At 41.2% G+C, this 25450-nt stretch overlaps 1 protein-coding gene across 1 annotated transcript in view; it reads left to right on the top strand.

Moving 5' to 3' along the window:
• PDE7B (phosphodiesterase 7B) overlaps positions 1-25450 on the top strand; it is a 259623-nt gene that overhangs the window by 64292 nt on the left and 169881 nt on the right. The window contains exon 2 of the mRNA XM_039529600.1: positions 9771-9831. Within this exon, the coding sequence (XP_039385534.1) occupies positions 9771-9831 (61 nt within the window). The remainder of the gene's footprint in view (positions 1-9770; positions 9832-25450) is intronic.

The following is a 25450-nucleotide window of genomic DNA, read 5'->3' as shown; positions in this document are numbered from 1 at the left end:
CTATATCATTAAAGAATTAGATGCTAATGTGCCACCTGATGTTTGATTGAATAACTATGCATCATGCTGATGTCAAATAGGGAAAATAGAAAGCCCATACACTAAAATTTGGTATGACTGTAATTTGCTTGATTCTGCAGTATTTGCCTTAGTAATAGCAAATAGTATGCTTGGGGGTTTTGCTGATAGGGATGGCTTGCTGAATCTGGCCCTCAATTTCCAGTAATGTCTAAGATTTCACCGATGACCTTTGTCATGAGGCATCAGTGATTCCCACGTACATAATGTGTAGGCCTGTAGGTTTATCTTTGTGGGGAAAATATCATGGATACCATGACTTGTCTGTTTGTCTGTGACTTCTCTGTCCGTGACTTCTGTATAAGAAGTCTGTAGGTGGCTCGCCTACGTAGGTGGTGTGGAGGCATGGCCTGGGGAGGTGTCAGAAAGTGAGGTCACCCCACAGGAGTGTTTCCTGGTATGACATTGCACTCCATATGTTTTATGGAAATATGCTTATGAGTGTAAGTATGATTGACTGGAATATGCTTTATGGAAAAGATCTCTTGTAAGGTATCATAACAAAGATTACAACCTACTGAATATATTCCTCCTATTTGTATCTATGTATCATTCTTGTATCTGAAGCTAGAAATATCAAGTATAACTCTGGGGTCCTATTGTAATTATGCAAAGTGTGGGCCATTGATGGTGGTTTAGAATCTTGACAGCTCCCGTTGACTAGGACAATTGGTTGTAAATGGCTCTATTTATTTGCAAGCCTTCCTGTGTTTGTGTAAGCCAGTCCAGGTCGAATGGAGTCTGGGGGTCTCACAGGACATGTGACCATGTCCCATGATGCTGATCTGGTACTTAAATCTGGTACTTTTCCATTTAGAAGGAGGGGTGGGGACCCAGAGAAACAAAAGATTCCCACCTTGGGCCAAAGCTATAAAAGGGGGTGGAACAGGACAAAGGGGGTGGCCAGTCATGAGAAATCCCTTAGTTAGCACCTGAGCTGGAACTAACAAGGACTGTACCGGGGAAAGGATTGGGCCTAAACTAGGGAGGAGTCTAGTCTGTGAAAGAAGCTTATTGGAACATCTCTGAGGGTGAGATTTTACCTGTAAACAGTTTCTTAATGTATTAGACTTAGACTTGCGTGGTTTTGCTTTATTTTGCTTGGTGACTTACTTTGTTCTATCTGTTATTACTTGAAACCACTTAAATCCTACTTTTTATACTTAATAAAATCACTTTTGTTTATTAGTAAACCCAGAGTAAGTGATTAATACAGCTGTGCATATCTCTCTATCAGTATTATAGAGTGCAGACAATTTATGAGTTTACCCTGTATAAACTTTATACAGAGTGAAACGGATTTATTTGGGGTTTGGATCCCATTGGGAGCTGGGTGTCTGGGTGCTGGAGAGAGGTGACCTGTTAAGCAGTTTTTTATTAAAGTCTGCCGCTTTGGGAGCATGGACTAGACCTGGGTCTGTGTTGCAGCAGACTGGCATGTCTGGCTCAACAAGGCAGGGTTCTGGAGTCCCAAGCTGGCAGGGAAGATGGTCTCAGAGGTAATTCCAGCATGTCAGGTAACAGTCCCAAGGGGGGGGTCTCTGACTGAACCCATCACACCTGGTTCCTGATACAAGGAAATACTTTGTCACACAATGCATAATTAGACTGCACGATTTACTGCCACTGGATGTCATTGAGGCTAAGAATTTAGCAAAATTCAGACATTTATATGGATAAGAACAGAAAGAGTTAAAATAATCACTGGGATTAAAAGGGATATAAAACCTTGTGCTTCAGGCCTTAAACCAATCTCTTATTTGTTAGGGATTAGGATTAGACTTTCACAGGGGGGGAGATTACTCCATATCTTCAGGGTTTCTTGCATCATCCTCAGAAGCATCTGGCCACTGGCAGAAACAGAATACAGGACTAGCTGGACAAAAGGGTTGACAAGTACGGCAATTCCTATGTTCCTATATTTTCTCAGCATTGATGTTGACTCACATCTTGCTTGCTTTTTTGCTCATCACTTAAACCTAAGAATATCATGGAACCTCCTATTTTCGGGCAGTTTTAGAAACATAACTGAAGAGAGCCCATGCCTGAGGACCACTAACTCTGACCCTTACTGAAATTGCTACAACCTTTATTCAGGGCCGGCTCCAGACCCCAGCGCGCCAAGCGCGTGCTTGGGGCGGCATGCCGCGGGGGGCGCTCTGCCCGTCACCGAGAGGGCAGCAGGTGGCTCCGGTGGACCTCCCGCAGGCGTGCCTGCGGAGGGTCCGCTTGTCCCGTGGCTCCGGTGGACCTCCCGCAGGCGTGCCTGCAGAGGGTCTGCTGGTCCCGCGGCTCCGGTGGACCTCCCACAGGCGTGCCTGCGGAGGGTCCGCTGGTCCCGCGGCTTCGGTGGAGCATCCGCAGGCATGCCTGCGGGAGGTCCACCGGAGCCGCGGGACCAGCGGACCCTCCGCAGGCACGTCTGTGGGAGGTCCACCGGAGCCGCGGGACCAACGACCGCCAGAGCGCCCCCCACGGTTTGCTGCCGTGCTCAGGGCGGCGAAATTCCTAGAGCCGCCCCTGCCTTTATTTCAATATATTTATACAAAATGCCAGCTGTTTTTAAAGCAAATGAAAATTTCCAACCTCCTTTTATGCAAGTAGCTGTTTTACCACACTGACAGAGCCTCACAGATGGTTGAATTGCTAATGCCTATATAAGTGTTTATATATAAATAAACTAGAGCATTTCTATAATGGAGAGGATTAGAGTTGTACATTTTAAAAGGGGGAAATCTTTGGTTTTCCCCTTTTTTTATTGCCTGCAAAATGCCAGGAAAGTTTAAATGAGAAATAATCACTGTAAAAGAGAAAAAGAAATAAAAGAAGCATTTATTGCTTCAGAGACAGCCCCATTCCCCCCATAGTTTTCCATAGGAGAACAGAAGCTTTCTGTCTATTTTGGCATCAAAATGCATTAAATTCTGCATTTTTATCCATAAATCTGTCAGAATGAGAAATATGCAGTACGGTGAAATGGGGAAATGAATAAAAAAGTTAAGCTTTTTAACCAAATAATGTTGTTCTGCATTATCCATTTCCTGCTGCTCTTGCAAGGAGCAGAGTGTATTACCTCAGTAAAGTGTCAAGAAAAATCAAATGAATTCTTGGAAAATATTGAGTAAGCTTAGCTTACTGAGGATACACCTCCTAAATATATATATATATATATATATATTGTGCTTATGTCAATATGTATGGAACATAACAATAGTGTTTGAAAGGCTTAGAAAAAAATAAGAAAAAATTCTCAAAGACACTACAATTTTCACTGGGTTATCGCTTGATGTTCAACTTGTGTAAATTGATGTAATTCCACTGACTTTAATGGAACTACACCAGTTTACAACAGCCAAGGATATTGTCCAGTACTTTACATATATCCTTGTGAATAGACAGAGTCCCCATGAGGTTGCCTGACTGAGGTGCTGTCCAAAATTCATCCCTTTCCTGTGATTTGTGTATAGTCTTTTTGTGAAATCTTGGCTGCAGTGTAGTTAATGGCAATACTCTCAGGCTATGTCTACACTACAGTCTAAGTCAGCATAATTTATGTTGCTCAGGGGTATGAATAAACCACCCCTCTGAGCGACATAAGTTATATCGACATAAGTGCTCACGTGCACAACACGATGTAGGCGGGAATGCTTCTCCAGCTGACAGCTTCTGCTGATTGTGGAGGTGATTTTAGTATGCCAAGGAGAGAGCTCTCTTCCATCTGCACAGAGTGTCTTCACCAGATGTGCTGCAGCAGTGCAGCTGCACCGCTCCAGAGCTGTATGAGTAGACATGCCCTCATGGAGTTAAATGGGGTCAAGATTTCACCCTCTGTCTCCAGAAGCATAACTTAAATAACAATGTCCCAGGGGGGTCAGCGCAGGTCAGGAAATTATCAGAATGTTTTTGGATGGAAAATAGCAGTTTCCCCCAAAATCAAAAGTTTCAACTTTGCTGACATTTTTTCAATTTTCCATCAGGAAAATCAAAACAAAATACTTCATTTCAGGTCAAGTTCACCCAAATGACATTTTAGGTTGTTGAACTGAATCAAAATATTTAATTTTGGGTCAGCTCAACATTAATTTGTGTCCACTTGCACTACTGCGGTGCCTCATGAGAATTGTAGTGGGGTGCCACATGCCCCTATTCCCCTCCAGATGAACGGCGGTGGTGCAACATAAGTCACATGACCGCAGTGCATCATCATGGGAGTTGTAGTCTGGCTGTGCAGCCCAATCCATGGATGGAAATTCCAATTTTTGATCAGCTCTACCTTGAGTAGGTCAGTACTTTTAAACAGTTCAACATAGACCATTGCCCAAACTTTCTCCCAGACTGGCTTATTTTCAAGGCTTCTCCTGCAGGACATCCTGTCTATTCTCCTACTTCTCTGCTTGAATTAGTTCAAATAAGACTCGTCCAGTCTGCTAGAGTGAGTCAGCAGAATAACTCTACACCTCCATACAAAATCCTATTGCGGGACACCCTGTAATAATTATACACAATAGTAGTCTTTCCCAACCCCAAAGCAAACTCCATCTAATTATGATATTACTTGTGTTGAGAAAGTTTTGAGGACAGAGATTTTTATTTAATCCTCTTTCATTATGTTTTTAATTGCTGCTTATGCTTTTAACTTCAGTAATGCGCCTAAAAAAACTGATGTGCAGAGCAAATCTGAATAGATATATATGATCTATTTCATGCGTAACAGACGAGGTGAACTACAAGTCAACAGGAAAGGATTTCAGAGAGAAAGTTTCTCATTCCATAGAAGATACACAACATGCTATTTTTTCACTATTTTTAGCAGTAGAAAAAAAAGAAGCATGTCCATTAGGTTAGTAAACAACTTTTGGTAACCCTATGGCAAAAATTGATGAGAAAAGAATTAATTACTTTTGGCAGTTTTCCCAACGGATATGAGATATGTAGTACTAATGTCCCTTATTGGTTAGAAAAGAGAGTTTGATTATAACGATTATCTAATGATGTGGGGAAGTTCAAGCTAGAAAGGCTAACCAAGGTAAAATGCTAATAAATTTAGCAACATTATTGCCTCAGCAACTTAAAATTTTGTAAATAAAGGATTTAGTTGACTTTTTCAAACAAAATTGGCCTCCAGGTTTGTCTACATGGGAAAATTGACCAGAATAACTAATGCAGAATAAAATATTCCAGATTAGTATTCCATGTGGACGGTAGACACTCTCTTTTAAAATAAAAGAATCTTTATTTGGGAATAACTAATGCACTTTCAAAGTAAAGTACTTATTTTGGAATATAATCACATTTGTTCCAGAACAGAGTATCCACACAAGGAGCTATTCCAGAATAGCCATTATAGAATAGGTTATTCCAGAATAGCTATTCTAATCACTTTCCCCATGTAGCCAAGCCCTAAATCATCCCTGTTGTGATTCCATTGACTATGGTAAGGCAGGTACAGCTCTACATTAGGGCTAATTTGTCCGGACATGTCTTCCTGTGGGTCACAAGTGGAAAATGTAAATGAGATATGGGACATGACAGGAGCTTGAATATTTTAGGGGACATGGATATGTTCCTGTGACAGGGTAGATGAGGCCTTCAGCCCCCCCTGCTGGAGCCTTGTGGCCCTGCCATACCCCACCCCAGAAAAGGGCATTAGAGAGGTCCTCCAAGCTACCCAGAGCAGCTGTATGGGAAGCAGCCAATCAGGGCCCAGCAAGCTAGTATAAGAAGAGCTGCAGGGCCACAGTGAGATCAGTTCCTTGCTAGAGCTGGAGGAGAGTGGATAGTGCTCTGGGCTGGCTGCTGGAATTCCACCAGTACAAGGCCCTGAAGTAAGGGTGAAGAATGTGCTGAACCATGGGGAAGTGGCCCAGGGAATCATAGCAGCAACATAATGTATTTAAAGGGATGTGGTGGATGGCTGCTATCTATAGGGTCCCTGGGATGGGATCTGAAGTAGAGGGCAAGCCCAGGTCCCTCTTCCCCAACAGCCACTGGGAAAGTGGCCTGGACTTTGTACCCCAGAAAGGGAACTGAACTTTTTTAAGAGCCCAGCTGAAGAACTGGGGCCAGAATAGGGTGACCAGACATCCCAATATTTAGGCGTTTGTCCTGCATCCCAACAGAAGTTCCCAATATTTCACACTCCATTGTTGGGTTTTTTTGCTCCACTAGCATCCCGATATTTTCTTCCTCTCATCTGATCACCCTAGGCCAGAAAGGCCCAGAGATGTGAAATCTCCAGGGAGGGAGTCCTGGGGGTTGTGGCCCCACATCAGGCAGGGCTAATTTGCGGGAACCCAGAAGGGGCTGAGCAACAGTTTGGACCTGGGTACTGTGATAGCCCATGCTGAATTGATTGAAGACTAAGCCCCAGGTTAGGGCTGCAGATCGAAAGACCTTACAGAGGGTGCTGAAATAGGCTCCCTGTTGGATTTATACCTGAGAAGGGGTTTGCTTTGCTTTATCACACAGACAGACTGTGTGTGACTTGGCAGGAGGGCTGAGTCACCAAAGACCCATCACAAACTGAGAGAGAGAGAGAGAGCAGGCACAAGCACTGAGACAGGGGGGTGCTCGCAAGAGGTGAGTGCACCCCATTACAGTTCCATTTAGCTCTGCTGCACTTTGTTAAATTACCTGCATACTGTGATGCTGGAACTAGGGCCACTGGGGGTGCAGTAGCACCCCCTGGCTTGAAGTGGTTTCCATCATATATAGGGTTTACAGTTTTGTTCAATGGTTTTCAGTACCCCTACTATAAAAATTGTTCCAATGCCACTGCCTGCGTATGAATGAACATTCTGATCTTGGAGCGAAAAGAAGGAATTGGAAGATTATTTTGTTCCATAATGAACAGAGAGAAAATTTCTGAGTCTGCTGTGGATGAGCTGGTGGGGGAGCTTTCTGATAATTTACTCTGAAATACTGGTGCTGTCTTTTGAAATCTTTCGGGAGAACAGGGCTGGCTGCTAGGGAGGGTAAATATAGGGCATTAGATTGCTCTCTTTAGATGCACTGATATATGAAGTGGTTGTGTATGGGAGTGGGGCTTTTGTTTGCTTGTTTGTTTTTTTATTTATTTTGGTGTGGGGGAAGCGAAGGAGAGTGTAAAAATGGCAGGTTGCAAATGTTTAGTCTAATTATGGTGTTGTTGTTCTGTATTATCTTAAGCCTTGTTTACTTTTTACCTGATGTTTTGGATTCTTGCTATAACTGTCACTGACTGTGAAACAATAAAATGTACTTTAACGGGAAGGTACTAATCACTTCCATTTACACAAGAGAAAATGGTACAGGTACTGAAAAGGTTAAAGGAAATTAAACTGGAAAGAAAGCAGAAGGAGAAGACACACTCTGAGAGGCTAGCCAGAACTGCTCAGTAATGTGAACTTTTGCTTTTCTATATACTCTGTGCTCTGCTCCCAGGAGCACTGACACTACCAGAGTATAAAATATTTAGAATAACAAAATATGGTGAACGGGGGTTACATTGTGCACTATTGCTTCTATGGTATTTGACACTGGCTTATGGTTTAATTCTTAATTTTTCCCATAGTTAAGACTATGGACACAGACTTGGAGCTGAGTGACATGGAATGAGACCTATCTATTTATAAGGGCCCAGTCTAATCACCATTGACATTGATGGGAATCTTTCCATTGATTTGAATCAAACCCATAAGATGCACCAGTGTATTCGCAGCACTATAAACTTTTACCAGTTTAAATTTAAAATGACATGGTTATCCATGCAAGGGACCAGAGAGCATGTTGCAACAAGACCAGGCATTCCTAATTCTGATACTCATTTCCATTATGGCCTTATGTAAATTGCATAAATCTTATGATTTGATTTTCTGATATGAAAAAATAGGGGTAATAATCCTCACATTTTTAACAGAGTTGTTATGAGGATTAATATTTTTTGTAACTCTCTTTATTGATAAATTATTATAAACTTTGTAAGGCATATTATAGATAATATATAACTATTAAGGTAAGAGAGGACACAAACTATCTTTATTTACATAAAAATATGTAAGAAAATGTACTTTGCTTTAAATCACTACTTGAAAATTTAGAGAGACAAGGTGGGTGAAGTAATATCTTTTATTGGACCAACTTCTAGTGGTGAGAGAGACAAGCTTTCGAGCTACACAGAGCTCTTCTTCAGGTCTGGGAAAGGTACTCAGGACAGATCTACACTTAAAACACTTCAGCTTCACTGCTGTAGTGCTCAGTGCAGACCCTACTATGCTGACGGGAGAGCTTCTCCAGTTGACATAGGCCATGGCTACACTTGCAAATTTGCAGCGCTGCAGCAGGTGTGAAAACACACCCTCTCCAGCGCTGCAAATTGCGGTGCTGCAAAGCGCCAGTGTGGTCAAAGCCCCAGCGCTGGGAGCGTGGCACGTTATTCCCCACAGGGAGGTGGAGTACGGACAGCGCTGGGAGAGCTCTCTCCCAGCGCTGGCGCTTTGACTACACTTAGCGCTTCAAAGCGCTGCCGCAGCAGCTTTTTGAAGTGCAAGTGTAGCCATAGCCATAGTTAATCCACGGTCACAAGAAGTATACTTGCTCAGAGGTGTGGATTTTTCACACCTCTGAGCAAGATAGTTATGCTGATGTACATTTATAGTGTAGGCCTAAGTAGTTAGCACATATCCTAATGGACCCTTGAAGGTAAAGTGGCCCATTAATAGCCCTGAAGTCAAAAGACAAAAATTTGTCTTTTTTCACATTAACTTCTGTAAATTATGCTCTCATGAATATGAAAACCAATTTCCTCCTAAATAAGAGAGTGAGTGAAAGTCTGAACAGAATCCTTAAAAATATAAACCATATTACATGCAACATGTGCCATGAAAACTATGTATCTATGTAGATTATTCATTAATAATAAAACTCACATACATAGTGCTATAATTTAATTGCGTTTTACAAACACATTCTTTACCCATAGATGTTACAGCCTTAGAGATATAAAAGTATTCTTGGTTTCTCAGAATATAAACAAATTAATGTATGGTAACAAACTATTTATTAGAGATGTTCTTTTGTTAAGAGCTTATGTTCAACACAACTAAAAAACTACTGCATTATTGTTTGCGAGCAGGTGCAGAGCTTGTGGTCCCTTTAGAAACTGTTTCTACCTCTTGTTTAAAATTATCCATCTTATGTTCTATCCCCCAATGTATTCTTTTTAAAGAGGCTTTGACAAGGTCTGACAAATTCTTTTCTAGCTAGAGTTCCCCTGTCCATTAATCAATTTTAAGTACGCTATACAATGGGTTAAAATCGGAGATGCAGAAAAGCATCAATATTTATCCAAGGCAGTTGAAGTTTCCTCACCTGACTCATGCCATCCCAAGAAATGAGGTGCTAAGTCATTTTCTCTGTTACCTCTTTGTGCACAGCAGGGAAGGCATTGCTTTTGGACACTGTTTTTTTTTTTTCAAAAAGAACAGGAGTACTTGTGGCACCTTAAAGACTAACAAATTTATTTTAGCATGAGCTTTCGTGAGCTACAGCTCACTTCTTCGGATGGAACACACAGTCAGGAAATATTTATACATACAGAGAATATGAAAAGGTGGAAGTATGCATACCAACAGGGAGAGTCTAATCAATTGAGATGAGCTTTAGAAACACTGCCACAGAGTCTCACATTAAATATGTCCCTCTTTTTCTTTCAGAGGTGTGGAGAAATCTCATTTGATAGTCCCGATCAGAATGCCAAATGTGTTTGCATGCTAGGTAAGAGTCCTTCCTCTTTTGATATGAGCTTTGGTGTATGGAAGTATATACTGTTTCATTTGGTGGTTCTCTTTTAAATTAGGCTGAATTCAGCCTATAAAGTATAATTAGCTGGGGTGAAACTGGTATGAATTACAACGGGATGCTCTTATATACCAAATTCATTATAATCAGCTGGCTTACACATGTTTCTTTTGTTTCATTTATATTATACTGTTGACTAAGTGATTTCTGACAACTGGTTATGAAAATTATTTGCAGATACTTTCAAATTCCTATTTTACTGGAGGGACATTTTTGACTGGTTTGTAACTAAGCAGGCTAAAGTACATGTGTGAAAAATGTTAACACACTTTTGGCTAAATTGTGCTTTGTTATACTGCCATAAATCCAGAGTAACTCCTTTGAAGTCAATAGAATTATTCTGGATTTATACTGGTTTAACTGAGAGCAGAAACTGGATCTTCAATTTAATAAACCACATATCAGAAGAGAGATAATTAAACTCATTGTAATATTGATTGAAAAGCCCTTGCTTATCAAAGCATCCTCAGGATTTCCAAATCTGCCAAAAGTGTATAGAATACACCATTCATGTTATAATTTTGATGCATGGCATTGGCATTCAAATGTTAATATTATAGGGTCAGATTCTGATAACCTTAGGATGAGTAGAAGACCTTTCTCCTGTAGTAGTCCCGTTGACTTACTCATCATAAGAGTACTAACATCTGTCCCATAATTATGTGTTCATATTCCAAGAAAACTTGAAGAGTTTGTTGGAAGGGAGTAAAATGTTATTTCAAGAGTTTCCCTTAGTTTTTCCTTTAAAAAAATAATCTAAAATAGGTGAGTTGATTTTAAACCTTCCGAGAACTTTCACTACTATAGCAACCATTCCAGTATGGCAGCAAATGTTCCACAATATAGACAGGAGGAAATAATTTCTTTTACATGTAGCCTGTATATGCTCAACTGTGAGCTTTTTACTTACTAAAAAAGAGTATAATTCTAGTGGTGCCCATCAACACAACTGAAATTATGGCTGTGTAGATTCATGAATTATAAGGCCATAAGGGACCACTGTGATCATCTAGTCTACACTCCTGCATAACACAGAGCATAGAACTTTCCCAAAATAATCCCTGTTTGACTAGAACATAACTGCATTTCAGTTATGAACTATGATATACACAGATTCCTCCTGAAAAAATGAAACTTGTTGTACAAGGTCTGAACCTATAATCAAATTTGCTTTTTAACAGCATTGATTGAAAATGTGAATTTTTGCAAGCCTGGTACATGTGACTTATCCTGCCAGGGCTGAAATAAAGTGAGCTTTACCCTTCTCTTCCTTTAACACGATGGGGAACAAATGAAGAGCATGCACATAAAGAAGTTTTTAAAAGAAAACTGCAATACAGCATGAAAGCTATTCTAATTGTTACATCTAGTTACAAATATGGAAGCATAAATCATGATCAGGGATTTTTTAAAGGGCCTTACATTTTATAAAAAGAAGAATGAATAATACACTTCATTTTTGGTAGTAGGATAATATCGTTAGTTCACAGGGAATGCAGCTACAGTTTGAAAGCATTTAGGAGGAAGAAACTGGAAGGGTTTGGAGTTATGTCTATTTGCTAAACAAGTGTTTTCACTAACATACTTGTGATATCTTTTTAGAACTATTTTGGAAGTCTGCTTTCCCATACAACTGAAGGGCAACTACCTTCCTTGTGACCTAATTGACACCATCACTGTGTCTACTGGTTGTATGGGAAAGCAGACTTCCAAAATATTTCTAAAAAGATTTCACAAGTATGTTAGTGAAAACACTTGTGTAGCAAATAGACTTAACTCCAAACTCTTCCATGCTTTCAAACTGTAGCTGCATTCCCTGTGAACTGTACAGTATCAGTAAAAATGCCATCTCCATTCCGTTATTGTATAAAAATGGGGGGAAAGCGTGGGATATATTTTTTAAATTAGTTCTGAACATACTGCTAAGAACTGGATAAAGAGAAAGTATGTGTGTGCATGTGTACAAGAGAGAAAGAAAAAGACAAGTTCACACTAGTGCTGTCTGGTAGATGCAATCAAAACTGCTTACCTGTGTCATAGGCCCCGTATTACTAACAAGGTAGAGTTCTGTGCTTTTGGAGTAGATGGATACGGGTCCTAACTGATTCTCTAACTCTGTGAAGTCCTGAGTAATCCTGGTGTGCAGCACTGTGGCAACCATGAAGTCCTAGGTAGCCATGGAGAGTTTTGTTTGTTTGTTTTTTGTTTTTAAAACACAATAAGGCCAAATCTTGCAAACACTTATGCACACTGTGTATATAGCTGGACTGCTCATGGGGCATAAAGTTAAGCTCATGTGTAAGCCTTTGCAAGATCAGAGTCTAAATGGACTATATGGTTAGCTATTCAAGGCCTTATCCCACATTCCTTATGCACTCCCATTGAATTCAGTGGGAATTTTGGGTACACAAGGAATATAGGATCAAGCCCCTAAGGCTTTAAAGAAAAAATACCAATAAGGCCTGCAGGATGCTCTGCAGGCTTTGACCCATGTAGAAGTATTTGATTAGCTGCATCTTTCTACTTTCCACCCTACTTCAAAGCAAAGTGGACATATTTGCTTAACTATTTTTAATGTTTATTTTTCCTTTAAGGATGGAAAAACTATTTACATGGCCTCAAAGGATTCAAACATCTCAATAATTCATACATTTTAAAGGGGGAAAGATCCATGTGTGTGTGATGCTTATGTAAGTAAAAGCCTATCACATGCAGCTCTGCCAATACCCCGGTCTTGGCTTGTGAAACACTTTCTATTTCAATAATGGGCTGAAACTGCCAACTGTATTCAAATGTGTGGTGGGTTTTCTGCTGTGGGCAAAGAGCATCTGAGGACCTAGCTGAATCCATGAAATTCATTTCATATAGGGCCAAATACTGATTTTTGAACATGGGTATCCACAGGTAATAAATAGGAGAAGCAAGCCACTGAAACAACACTCTTCTTTTGAGGAGCCAGGCACCCCTCTGTCGTGGAATGAAGGGAGGGAGTGTGTGGCCCTAAAGCAACAGTTTTATGTTTAGTAGTTTGCTATGGAAAGTTTTCTTCCTTTTGGGGCTGCTCGTTTCTTGGATGAATTCTAAGTGGCTATTCATGAGGAAACTGCTGTTATTACAAGTATTCCTCAGACTGTGTCTGCAAGGACTAAGTCTACAGAAAATGAGGAAAAACTCATTATTCCAGTTTGGCTGAATTTATAACACTGGGGGAAAAAAGCACATAAGCACTTTTCATGGGCTAGCCATTAGGCTTGTGTTTGACCTTAACTCCAGCACCAGACTATTTTAGCAAGAGGAATTCACCTCTTCTGGAAAAATCTCTAGCTGACCTTCCCCAACCTGTAAGTGACGACAGTTAACAAGCAGAAGGCAGAATCTCCTAATAAAGTCTGCCCAGTGCTTCAGTAATAGGACACAGCTCCTGGCAGCAGCAACTGTCAACACTAGCAACTTATGTTAGAAAAATCTGCCCTCAGTTATGCCCCTGTTAACCGACTAATATCAACAGGGTTAAATAGATATAATGGGTGGGATAATTTAGCCCTGTGTACATTATGGTGGAAGTCCCTGGCTATTTCCTGGAGAACAAGAACAGGGGCAAATTGCTCCCTCCTTTTAAAGCTGAAGAAATATTTCAGTGTGAAACAAGCAGGTTGAAATTTATTTGTACACTATTTGTGAGGATTCACTTAAAAAAATAACACAAAACACACCAATAACCAAACCATATCTTGTGGGTATATTATCACTTTTTAGCAAAAATGTCAGTGTCGGCATTTGAAAAACAGATAATAGACTAGAGTAGAATTTCCATACACCTGCAGACAGACTGTGTTTCAGCAACCTCTCAGAGTTACATATCTCCATACACAACACAACCCAGCAGGCCCAAGAGTATTTCTTTTTGAACAGGTGTATTAAAATAAAATTCAATTGAATTAAAGTGGAAAAAGAGATATTGTTCTTGAAAATGTCATGTCTACCTGTCTTTGGTATTTATATTACCCTTATTACCATAGTATCTAAGTCAGTGGTCACCAACCTTTTTCATCTGGCGGGCGCCAGAAGACGAGCCACGGAGCACTGTGGCGACAGACGAGCATCCGCCAAAATGCTGCCGAAATTCAGCGGCATTTTGGCAGCGACGCCTCTGGATGAAGCTGTTTGTCGGCGGCAAGCAGCGTCATTCAGAGGCATCGCTGCCAAAATGCCGCTGAATTTTGGTGGCATTTCGGCGGATGCTCGTCCGCCAGCCAGTACATGGGTGCATTTAGATGCCCCGGTGGGTGCCATGGTGCCCACGGGCACCGTGTTGGGGACCCCTGATCTAAGTGATTCACAAACTTTATTGATGCCCTTTTCAGGACCTACGCTCCTTTGCCCAATCCTCCTTACCACAATAAGAAGGTTAAAGCCATTTCATAGCAAAGGCCCAACTAAAGACAAAATACAAAAAAGATCTTCAAAAGGCAAGTTTTGCTGTTTTTAAAAAGTACAGATTTCTGCATATTACTTTCCTTTCTGACCTTTTCCATAGCCTGCTTAAGTATTTCAGTCCTTTTAGTGTCAGACATGTGCAAAAGGAATTAGCCACTGATACCATAATTGAAAATAGCAGCAGACTCTCTATAGTGAGGGTTAAATTTCCCCCATCAGTATTCATATCTGAACTAAAAGCCATAAATCTGTATGTGCAATTCCTGTTGATGGCAGTCGCTGGTGTGAATGGAGAGCAGTATCTGTGTAAAGGGTATGAGAGGCCAATAGTCCTAATCCCTGTACTTAATACACAGTCTAGCAATATTTTGACACTTACGTCTACATGGCTCTCCAAATCACCATATATCACATTTTTCATGGTGGAGCTCCCTTGTTCACTTGATAACAGTTCCAATTTAGCCAGAACAGTACAGATTTTCCACATTGTGTCATAAATGCTGTTTAGTTGCCTGTAGGCTCTGAGGACTCTTGCCGGTCTGTCTTGTCAACATTTCTCTATGTCTAAGGTACTTATATGGCCCCATTGCTGTAGTAACTGGACCCCTTAATTTTTAAGCACTTATACTCAGAACACCCCTGTGAAGTAGGGAAGTGCTGCTGTCCCCATCGTACAGATAGGGAACTGAGCCACAGAGGGTAGCATTCACAAAGAGAACTCAAATCCCCCTGTCAGCTGCCATCTAACCCTATAGGCATCTAAGTTTCCACTCTTAAAGTCCTCTAGCCTCCTAAATTTCTGCCAGTGGGCATGTGCACAGCCACCTCAGTCCTGACACCATTGAGCAGCTTGATGCCTTACTCACACTTAATCCCCAGCAGGATTCACAAAATAGATGTTCCCTTGCCTCTCACAACTGTGAGGCCTGAACCAGTAGTTGCACTCAGAGGCCACTTTAGAGCACATCTACTGTATCAGTGCCCAGGCAAACCACCATGGGCTGAGGAGATTGGGGTAGTACCTACTTTCCCACTGCTGTGGTTAGTGCACTTCTGCAGAATGCTTAAGACCTCAGTTCAAATCCCCACTACGTCTAATGCGGAGCAGGCGTTTAAATCCTGGTCTCTCACCTTCCAAGTGGGCTATAGGGTATCCTGGGGTGGGTATCTCTTCTGTTCTACATTGTATAAAACACTTACATGGTCACTGGGCGAGAGAAAGTTTTACTCTATAGCCCAGCAGTAAGGGCACTCATGCAGGAGGTGAGAGACCCAAGTTTAAGACCTTGCTCCATTGACTATTAAAAAGCTTCACCCCCAGAATACCCCCTAGCCTCATGGTTAAGATACTTACCGTACAGGTTGGAGGCATGGGTTTAAATCCTTTCTCCAGCTCAGGCAGTATGAGGATTTGAACTTGGGTCTTCACACCTCCTATATGAGTGCTCTGACCAGTGGGCAAAAGAGTATAAGAGGGGCTGCTTTTTCTTGAAAAAGGACTGACCTGGCTTAAGTTCCTAACTCCAGGTGAGAGTTGATAGCTGTGCATCCCAAGTAGAGCAAGGTACTTAACTCCCTTTGAGGGGCAGGGATTTGACCTCACCCCTCTCTTCAGCATTTCCTACAAATGAGATTAGGCAACTACCTGCTCAGTGTTCTGGCTGCAATGAATCCCTTTTTTAGGTGCCAGATTCTGCCTGTGCATTGTACAGGGAGCCTGGGCACCTAACTCAGGGGTGTGAATGTCACTTGGTGGCAGGGCACCTAAAAATTAGGCGCTGCAATGCTCAGTCTAAATCCCACTTGTGAATCCTACCGGAACAGACAGGCTCAGACTTTTAAAGATATTTAAACTCCAGTGGGAGTTATATGCCCAAATATCTTTGAAAAACTGGCCCTGAATGACTTGCCCAAAGTCATACAAGACATTTGTGGCAGAGCAGGGGATTGAATTGTTTTCTTGAGTCTCAGGCTAGGACCCTAACTATTGGACCATCCTTCCTTTCATAGGGGTCATCTCACACTGCTGTCCAGGCACTTCCCAGCACTACCTTGCAGTTCTCATAGACTCCCTGCTCTGTATGTCTTAATGCAGCATCATATACAGAACAGTAGGGGAAACAAACTATTGATCCACACTGCCAGTATCAGACAGTGGGGGGGGGGGTCTCAAGGAGGAAAGAGCAGAGCTTACACAGCGGAGAGGTTGTAGGGAGAAGCAGGGGGAGGAAAGGAGTGCACATGTTGGGGTGAAAAAAGGGGTGGATAAGGGGATTTTGCAGGCCCGAGATAGAACTTCAGGGATGGAAAAAGGAGAAGAGTGGAAAAGTCAGGGAGACAGAAAATGAGTATCATTAGACTGGGGGAAGGAGAGATGAGGGGATTCAGGGGCTGGAGGTTGGAGAAGTGGTGATTTTCAGGACTTTGGGATCGAGAGGAAAAGGGGTCAAATGCCATTTGAAATCCTCAGAGAAGAGCCTGTCATTTACCCCCAATAGACACTGCAGGGACGGTAGGCCCCTGAAAACACTAGTGAGGTTAGCAACCAGCCAGACTTCCCCACAAGAAGATGACAGGCAGGGAGCTAGAGCCTATTGACAGAAGGGAGTGGATGGGGACTACTAAATGGTTGCTGTGATGATGGGCAAACCTGTTGCTGTGGCTACCAGCACAACCAAATTTCTCTGCAAGACTGCTCCCTCAGAATCAGGCTCAAGTAAGGTGAGGGGACGGCAGGGGCAGTTACATTATTGAACTCACCAACACACATGGGAGAAGTAATACCAACAATTTCATTCAAATTCATTCATATTTTATAACAATGTTCATTTAATATTCCAAGTATATGTTAAAACAAGGTGGTTATTTTTAACTCTTTTTTTTTTTTAAATAATTGGGTGTGTGGTTTTAAGGTCTAATCCAAAACCCATTGAAATCAGTGAGAGTGTTTCAATTTACTTCAGTGGTTTTAGATGAGGCCTGTAAACACTCAGGATAGTTGCCACATTGCCAGCCCTAAAGGCTGACCTCTTCTAACCCCAAGGAGCCTGGCTAGCTCAGTTGGTAGAATATCCGACTTTTAATCTGTGGGTCCAGGGTTCAAGTCCCTGCTCAGGTAATAAACTATTCATCAATATCTTGATTTAGTTGGGGATTGGGCCTGCTTTGAGCAACAGGTTGGACTAGATGACCTCCTGAGGTCCTTTCTAACCCTGATATTCTATGAGAGACAGCATGGCAAGAGCAATACACACTAGTCCCATGTATTTCTACCCTAAACTGGAAGGGCCAAATGTAGGGGTGCAAAGGTGACTTCATTTTTCAGTCTCTTCCAATCATTGGTCTATTTGCTTAAGCAACTGATAAGGTTGACAACAGTGGTTTAGGCCTGATCCAAAACCCTTTGAAGTCAGTGGTAGTTTTTCCATTGGCTTCAATAGGTATTGGATCAGGACCTGTGTAATGTGAATACCAGTCCACAGAAAATGTACTGAGAACCCCAAAATCATTTCACATAGGCTTACAAACAGCCATTGGCTTCCTCTCAAGTATAGATTAAATTATAATATTATTGATTTCAAAATAGTGTGTGTGAGAAAAAACAGTGGAGAGGAAATTATTTATGCCAAATATGTCACTGTACAGAATGGATAGGTAATGCTGGAATCTGGAAGTGCGCACAAAATAAAATTGATTAATGTAAAATATACTATAAAATAATAAAGGTAACTCAATTTTTAAAAAGCTCATAAAAGCTAATTTTAAGTTTGTTTCTTGTTTTGAGTTAATTAGGTTTTGAGTCAAGAGGTTTCTTGAATAAGGACTGCTGGATTGAACAAGAGGTTTTCTTGAATAAGCACTGCTATATATCTAACTGTAATCGGTAAAAAACAGTTCTTAAAAGTTCAGACTTACAGCTCAAAAATAAAAAAATCTTTTAGAAAATTATAAAGGATCTGAAACTTTCAAAAATCTATCCAAGAAACCCCATCCCCCAAATTTCTTTGTCTAATACTTGACATATGGTTTGTACCTTTGAGTAGATAAATTCTTTATACAATACAATGTACAGCACACAACTCCCTGTACTCTGAATGACTAATAGCCATCAGCCAATCAGAACACAGGACTTTTCTTAACTATGATGATTATACAAATCTTGCACTCTGACTGGCTATTTTGAACTCCACATACAGAATTGCTTAACAAATATAGCTACCTTTGCTTCTGACCCCTCCTCACTCCGTATTTAATATCTGTGGTTAGGCAGAATGACAGTTTAAATCAACTTTGCATGTAAGAGAAAATATGCCTCCCTTAAAGAACAAGGGGATATACTGAGAGGGCTGAACATAAATGAGGTAATAGGAAAGGGGATGGTCAAATATTAAAGCAATCATGTTTGTTTTGGACATACGAATCAGGCCAGATCCTCACCTGGCATAAACTGTCATAGCTTCACTGATTTTAGTGGAACCAATATACACCAGCTGAGGATCTGGCCTCGGGAGTTTTAAGGGCAGTAGTCAAAGTAGAGGGACTTATAGTAGCCAAGTGAAATGTAAGGTTACCAGAAAGAGAACACATTTTTCTGTAACAACATGAGGGTGCATATTGTTCAGTTGATAATAACCATGTTCTGGACCCCGTATGTACTTATAAACTTACAGTCAGGAAGCACCATTGGATCACCATTAAATTTAATGATTTTGTTTAATATTTATTTTTGTTACACACATCTAGGAAATTAGTATCAAGCATTAAGGCCTGATCCTGCACCTCTGAAGCCATTGTGTAAGTTTTGTTATCCTCTTCAATGATGGCAGAATCAAGCCCTTAGACTGAAAAGTCTCACTGTCGCTGCTATAAATACCTTTGCATTCCTCTACTCAGCTGCTGTTTTCTAAATTCCAGTATAATTATTTGTCCTGTAGCATCAATGTATTGGGAGCCCCTTTTTCTTATTACTAATGGCAGAGGAACACCCCTACCATACAGGCTGTGCTGCGTCAGGGCACATGCCCTTTCTTCACTGATACCAGTAAGTCTTACGTTACCCAAAAGACCTGAACATTTGAAACAAAATCAGGCCCAACAATGTAATTCAGATATAGACCATTTTTCAGACATAAAATAATTGTTGTTATTCTAAAATACTATCTGATATTATGCAATTCAATGTGTGAACAGTTTTGGAGATAATGAGGATCCCTAGGAATAAATAATTAATGCTCAAAACACTCTTGTTTACTTTCATACTAAATAATAATTATCCTCTTGACACTGTGGGGAGTTCCCACAAGACTTCTTTCAGCACAAAATCACTGTTACAGTGCATAATACAAGGAATGTTCCAGTAACTTTCAAAGAAAACATAAGCTATAAAGTCATTGATCTCTTTGTTGAAGCAGTGTTGTTGGCCTAAGGACATACTGTATTCTATGCATGAGCTATACACACAAATATTATAAAGCCAGCTTTAGGCTGATCCATCAGCATACCCTCTTCTTCTTCTCTCTCAGTTTTCTGTGGGCCTGACATCCCAAAATTGAGCATTACTCGACAAGAAGGGTCTCAAAGTCTTATACTAAGATTTTGCACTTCACTGTAAATTATGCATTTTATAGACTGTACTCTTCCCGGCAAAGGAAAGTTGATTATGATAATGGGATTTTATGTATTTAAACAACAAACCACATTTGATTTGCAGCAAAAGAAATTTAGGTTAGAGATTAGGAAATATTTTCTAACTATAAGGATAGTTAAATTCTGGAATGGGCTTTCAAGAGAGGTTGTGAAATTCCCATCATTGGATGTTTTAAGAACAGGTTGGACAAATACCTGTCAGGGATGCTCTAGGTTTTCTTTGTCGTGCCTCAGCACCTGGGGCTGGACTCGATGACATCTCGAGGTCCCTTTCAGCCTTACATTTCTATGATGCTGTTATCTGTTAGTACAGACCACATGCAGATAATAGGCTTCAATCTGAATGGGAATTTAGACCGGGGACATGTGCAGTAGTAACTCTTTAATTGTGAATATTTCAGCCTTTATCATTTCTGTTACATTTGGAGAAAAGCGCAAAACACTTTTTCATAAGTCTGCCCCAAAATGCTAAGGTTGGTGTGTATATATTTATATAGCTATAGATATATGCGTATTTTGGCATTCTGTATTTTAGACATTTCACCCATTCAAAGTCTTCTAAAAGATCAGCATAAGGGGAAAGCAGGAGATTTTTTTGCCTTATCTGATATACAGGTCCAAATAGAATAAAGAAGTTGTTGTCTTTGGACACATTCTGCCAGTCTATAATATCTAATATAACATTTGATGTATGCTTATTTAAATTAGTAATTAACAGCGATCAGTACAGTAAATGGAATCTCTTAGTGGAGAGGGAGGGTTTTAAAATGCAAATAGAGGTGTCCGTTTTTAGTTCTTTTTTTTTCTTTTTTTTTTTAGTGTTTCCTTTGTCTAGAGACAATTAAACACATCCTGTTGGAGAAGCTGTTTTGATGCTTACCTTCTCTCTGTGGGTTTGGACACAAGCCTCATGTTACTAAAGACAAAAGAGGTCCTGTTTTGATTGGCATATAATGAAAAAAGAAGGGCTAAGTGGCACAATGGTGGAATATGTACTCTGTTAAACCCCTTGACAAAGAACGTTCTATTGAGTTCCCATGCCCACCAGTTTGTCACTTTTAGTTTCCATGCCATGCTCAGAATGTAGGCAGGTTGGAATCACAGGGTCTTCCAATACAGTATTGGACCAGCATATTGTTTATAAAGGGCAAGATTGTTTCCTGCATCAGAACTCAGTGCAGGAGAGAAATGGGTGCGTTAGGGAGGCAAGAGCACAAGTAATGGGGAACACACACAAAGACTGCACGTCCAATGCAATGCAGAGATCTCTATGGTGATTCTTTGCAACTGACTGACTAGTGGCGGGATATGCTGATAATATAGTGGGTAAGTCCATGAACTGTGCAGATCCACATTGCCATAGCCATATAAGAGGTAAGCAGGAGGACACTTACGCTACTCTCCCATGCCAAACAGTAGGTGCACATTGCCTGAACCTTGATTTTAGTCTAGGGATGCAGAACCCACCCACCCATTCTCTCTTAATTTCCATGAGCATTGTCCCTGGAGCTTTGTTTTCAGGATCAGGATTGAATAATTTATTATTTGCAGTGGTTTAATTGTGAAATTCCTATGCAGGGGATGTAACATGGGGAAGCTACACAAAGGTGTGGAAGCTGAAGACAGACATTAACAGTGTGTTTTATTATATTTTACAGATGATAATGCAGACCACAAAAAATATGTACAGAAAGGAAAAATTCATTCCTTGACTGGGAACCTTATGAATGTTTAGAGCCAAGGACCAGATAGTTTAGAGGAAGAGAAATTCCATTGCTTCTGCCTATCAATAAATCATGGCTACTAAGAATAGCTACCTAGTAATCTGCAGGAAATTGCACAGACTATAAAGTTATTAGGTATCACCAAGCAATTACCTAAGAAACAAAGACTAATTGTTAGACATGAGCTCACATCACAAACTATGAATTTTGAACCTATCCTCACAACAAAGTTTGGAAGTGTTTGCATCTGGGGGGTTTGTTTAGCCCATGGCACCATAAAGAGAAGGAGCAGTTCCAAAAATGTAGATCAGTTTTCCTTCAGATTCTGTGGGTCTTTGGTTGTGAGGTTTGGATAGATGGAAGGTCCAGAGGCTTGGTCACTAGCCTTCAAGTTGGGAGACCTGGATTTGATTCTTTGCTTCCCCCATCAGATTCCTCTGTGACCTTGGACAAATTGTTTTGTCTGTTTGTGCTTCAGCTCCCCAGCTGTAAAGTGGAGCTAATAGCCCTTCCCTCTCTCATAGTGTTGTGGGGATAAACACATTAAAGATTGTAAGGTGCTTAGATACTACAGTGATGGAGGCCATATTAGAACCTAAGAGAGAGACTTCTCTTCCATCTCTATTAACTGCAGGACACTTCTGCTGTGTAGAATGGTTTTATCACATTGCCAGAAGGGCCTTGCAAAACCGGTGTTTTTGTGTGAAGTGCTGAGGGATTTTGGTGTTGTAAAAGAGTACAGGGCAGATACAAATTAGTGTGACTACCTTCCAGTTGCTACTGCCTGGAGAAATGGCACAAGCTCTTATTGGAGAAGAAAGCAAAAAAGCGAGAGCTGTTCTTGAAAGTTTGAAGTTAGTTTGAGCTCCCATGGAGCAAGCACTTCAATATGTGGCCAAATCCAATCATCAAATAGTAAATGCCACCACCACCCCTTGTGTGAGAAAGCATCTCTACAGCAATTTTCTGTACAGGGAGTGGTACTCATAAAAAAATATCTCATACTGATACCCATCTAATTGTAGAAGAAGGAAAAAAACGTGAATTCAGGCTAGGGTTGGGCATGAGGTTCCATGGGACAGTAGAAATTTGAGTTATCTGATGGAGTGGACGCCTTTTGGAGTTATGATGAGCTGGAGATCAGCAACACCGTCCTGTGGTAGATGGCACAAAATTATATAAAATCCAATTCAATCCATCAGAAGAGCAACACATATTTAATAAGGTACTACCTGCTTCCTTTGACCCCACCCACCCACTCACAAGGTGAGAGCAACAAATGTTTCATAGATTCACAGAGTTTAAGGCAAAAAGGGGCAATCTACTCTGATCTGTATATCACAGGCCATTAAATTTCACAGTTACCCCTGCATTGAGCCCAATAACTTGAGTTTGGCTAAAGCATTTTTTTCAGAAAGACATCCACTCATGATCTATAGACATCAAGAGATGGAGAATCCACCCCTTTCCTTGGTACTTTGTTCCAATGCTTAATCACCCTCATTGTTAAAATTTTTTGCCTAATGTCTCATTTGAATTTGTCTGGCTTGATCTCCCCTCATCCATTGTTTCTTGTTATGCCTTTTTCTGCTAAACTAAAAAGCCCTTTAGTACCTGGTATTTTTCCCCTGTAAAGGTACATATACAGTGTAATCAAGTCACCTCTCAATCTTCTTTCTTGTAAACTAAACAGATTGAGCTTCTTCAGTCTCTTGCTGTAAGGCATTTTTTCCAGCCCTTGAATCATTTTTGTGGTGCTCTTCTGTATCCTTTTGTTTTTCAATATCCTTTTTTTAAATGGACACCAGAATTGTATGCAGTTTTCCAGTATCTTCTTAAGTGTCATATACTGAGGTAAAATCACCTCATTATTCCCCTGCTTATACATCAAAGGATCACATTAGCCCTTTTTGTCACAGCATCACACCGGGAGTTCATGTTTAATTGTCTGTCCACTATGACCCCGTCACAGATACACTGGATCTGCTCTATGCCCCAGCTTTTAAACAGTCATAGGGAGATAATCCTTCAGTATGCCAGAACCCCAAGGAGTCCCACTTTTCCACAAGGGAAGGCCCCATGGCCTCAACACTTCTAAGACTAAGCCTCCAGCTTGCATATTCTGTACATATTTTTGTGGTCTGCATTATCAAGCTGGAGGCTTCTCATGCTTGCATCCGAAGAAGTGGGTATTCACCCACGAAAGCTCATGCTGCAAAACGTCTGTTAGTCTATAAGGTGCCACAGGATTCTTTGCTGTTCCTCCAGCTCCAGCACTCCTGTTTCACTCTGTGAGGTGCACCCAGCAACCCAACTTAGCTACATCCCTGCTCATAAACTCTTCCTCTCTTCAGGGATCAGTGCATCCAGAAAGTATCCCCCTCATCAGTCCTTGAAGCATGGTCGTGCAGAAGGTAAATCTCCTGCTTGGAACCCCCTGCAGGAGTGGGCTTGAGACACATGGTGCCTGACACCCACCACCCCCTCACCCTGGTTGCTGTGGGGCCAGGCTTCTCAGGATGATTCCTGTGGAAGGCCTGTACTTTTGCAGCGGTATACACATGATGAGCTGGCTCCCACGAGTGTTCTTGGGCCTATAACCCTCCCAATTGATCAGATAGTATAGGGGCCTTCTATGGATCTGGGAGATGGCATATGCCAGCTTGGGAACAGATTGTCAAGGAAAGGTTTCAGTAGGGAAATCTGGGTGGATCTTCCAGGACTGAGGGAGCTGTCATTCAAATGCAACCGAACTGATCTGCTGAGTAATAGTGAAAGGGCCTCCACACTGATTATCTAATCTGTGCACAGGTCAGCTGGTTCTATGTAGGTGTTTTGGGGTCAGCCACACTTTCTGGCCTACCTTCAGAGGCAGGATGTCTTGGTCGTGTTTGTCAGCATGGTGTTTGTATGCTGTCTTGGCTGCTTCCAGGTGCTCTTTTAGTTTGGCTTGGGTTTCATGAATGGTCAGAGGCAGCAGGAACTTTTATGGATGAGGAAAGGAAGGGTGGAAATGAGGATGAAAACCATAGTTGGAGTAGGAGGGACTGGTTCAGTTTGACACGTGATTTGCATTGCAAATTCAGCAAATGGAATAACACAACCCAGTTGTTTTGATAGTGGTTTAGGAAGTAGTTCAAGTATTGCTCGAGCACCTGGTTGAACCTTTCTGACTGACCATCCATCTAAGGGTGATGTGCAGTTGATGCATGGGGCTGGACATCTAGGAGATGAAACATCATCTTCCAGAATCTGGATAGGAATTGGGAGCCACGGTCTGTCTTAAAATGCTTGGGGAGGTCATGAAGATGGAAGATGTGGAACTAGAAGGTTTGCAGTAGTTTCCACAGTTGGGAGACATGTGCATGGTACAAAATGGGCCATTTTGTTGACTTGGTCCACTATAATCAGTTTGGTGTTGTGGCCTTTAGATTAAGGTAGTTCCCCTATATAATCAAAAGTTATGCATGACTATGTCCAGGAAAGGATCTCCAATGCATCAGGCATCTTTTAGTTCTTTGTAGAGGCTGAGCTAAAACTAATGGAGAAGTATGGCATCATTCCATACCACTATGGCCAAATGTCTGAACTGGGCAAAATAGGACGCTGAAGTTTTCCTAAAGCCCTCTCTGCTGTGCAAGTTTTGTGCAGGTCATCGAAAATAGTGGCAAACATTTGGGAGAATAACTCCCAGTTGGACAATACCAGGTAATTCTGTTCTAAAAAGG

This window comes from Mauremys reevesii, linkage group 3 (assembly GCF_016161935.1).
Source record: "Mauremys reevesii isolate NIE-2019 linkage group 3, ASM1616193v1, whole genome shotgun sequence".
Classification (NCBI taxonomy): Eukaryota; Metazoa; Chordata; order Testudines; family Geoemydidae; genus Mauremys; species Mauremys reevesii.
The sequence above is the reverse complement of the archived record's forward strand: the minus strand, read 5'-3'. Positions and strand labels throughout refer to the sequence as shown.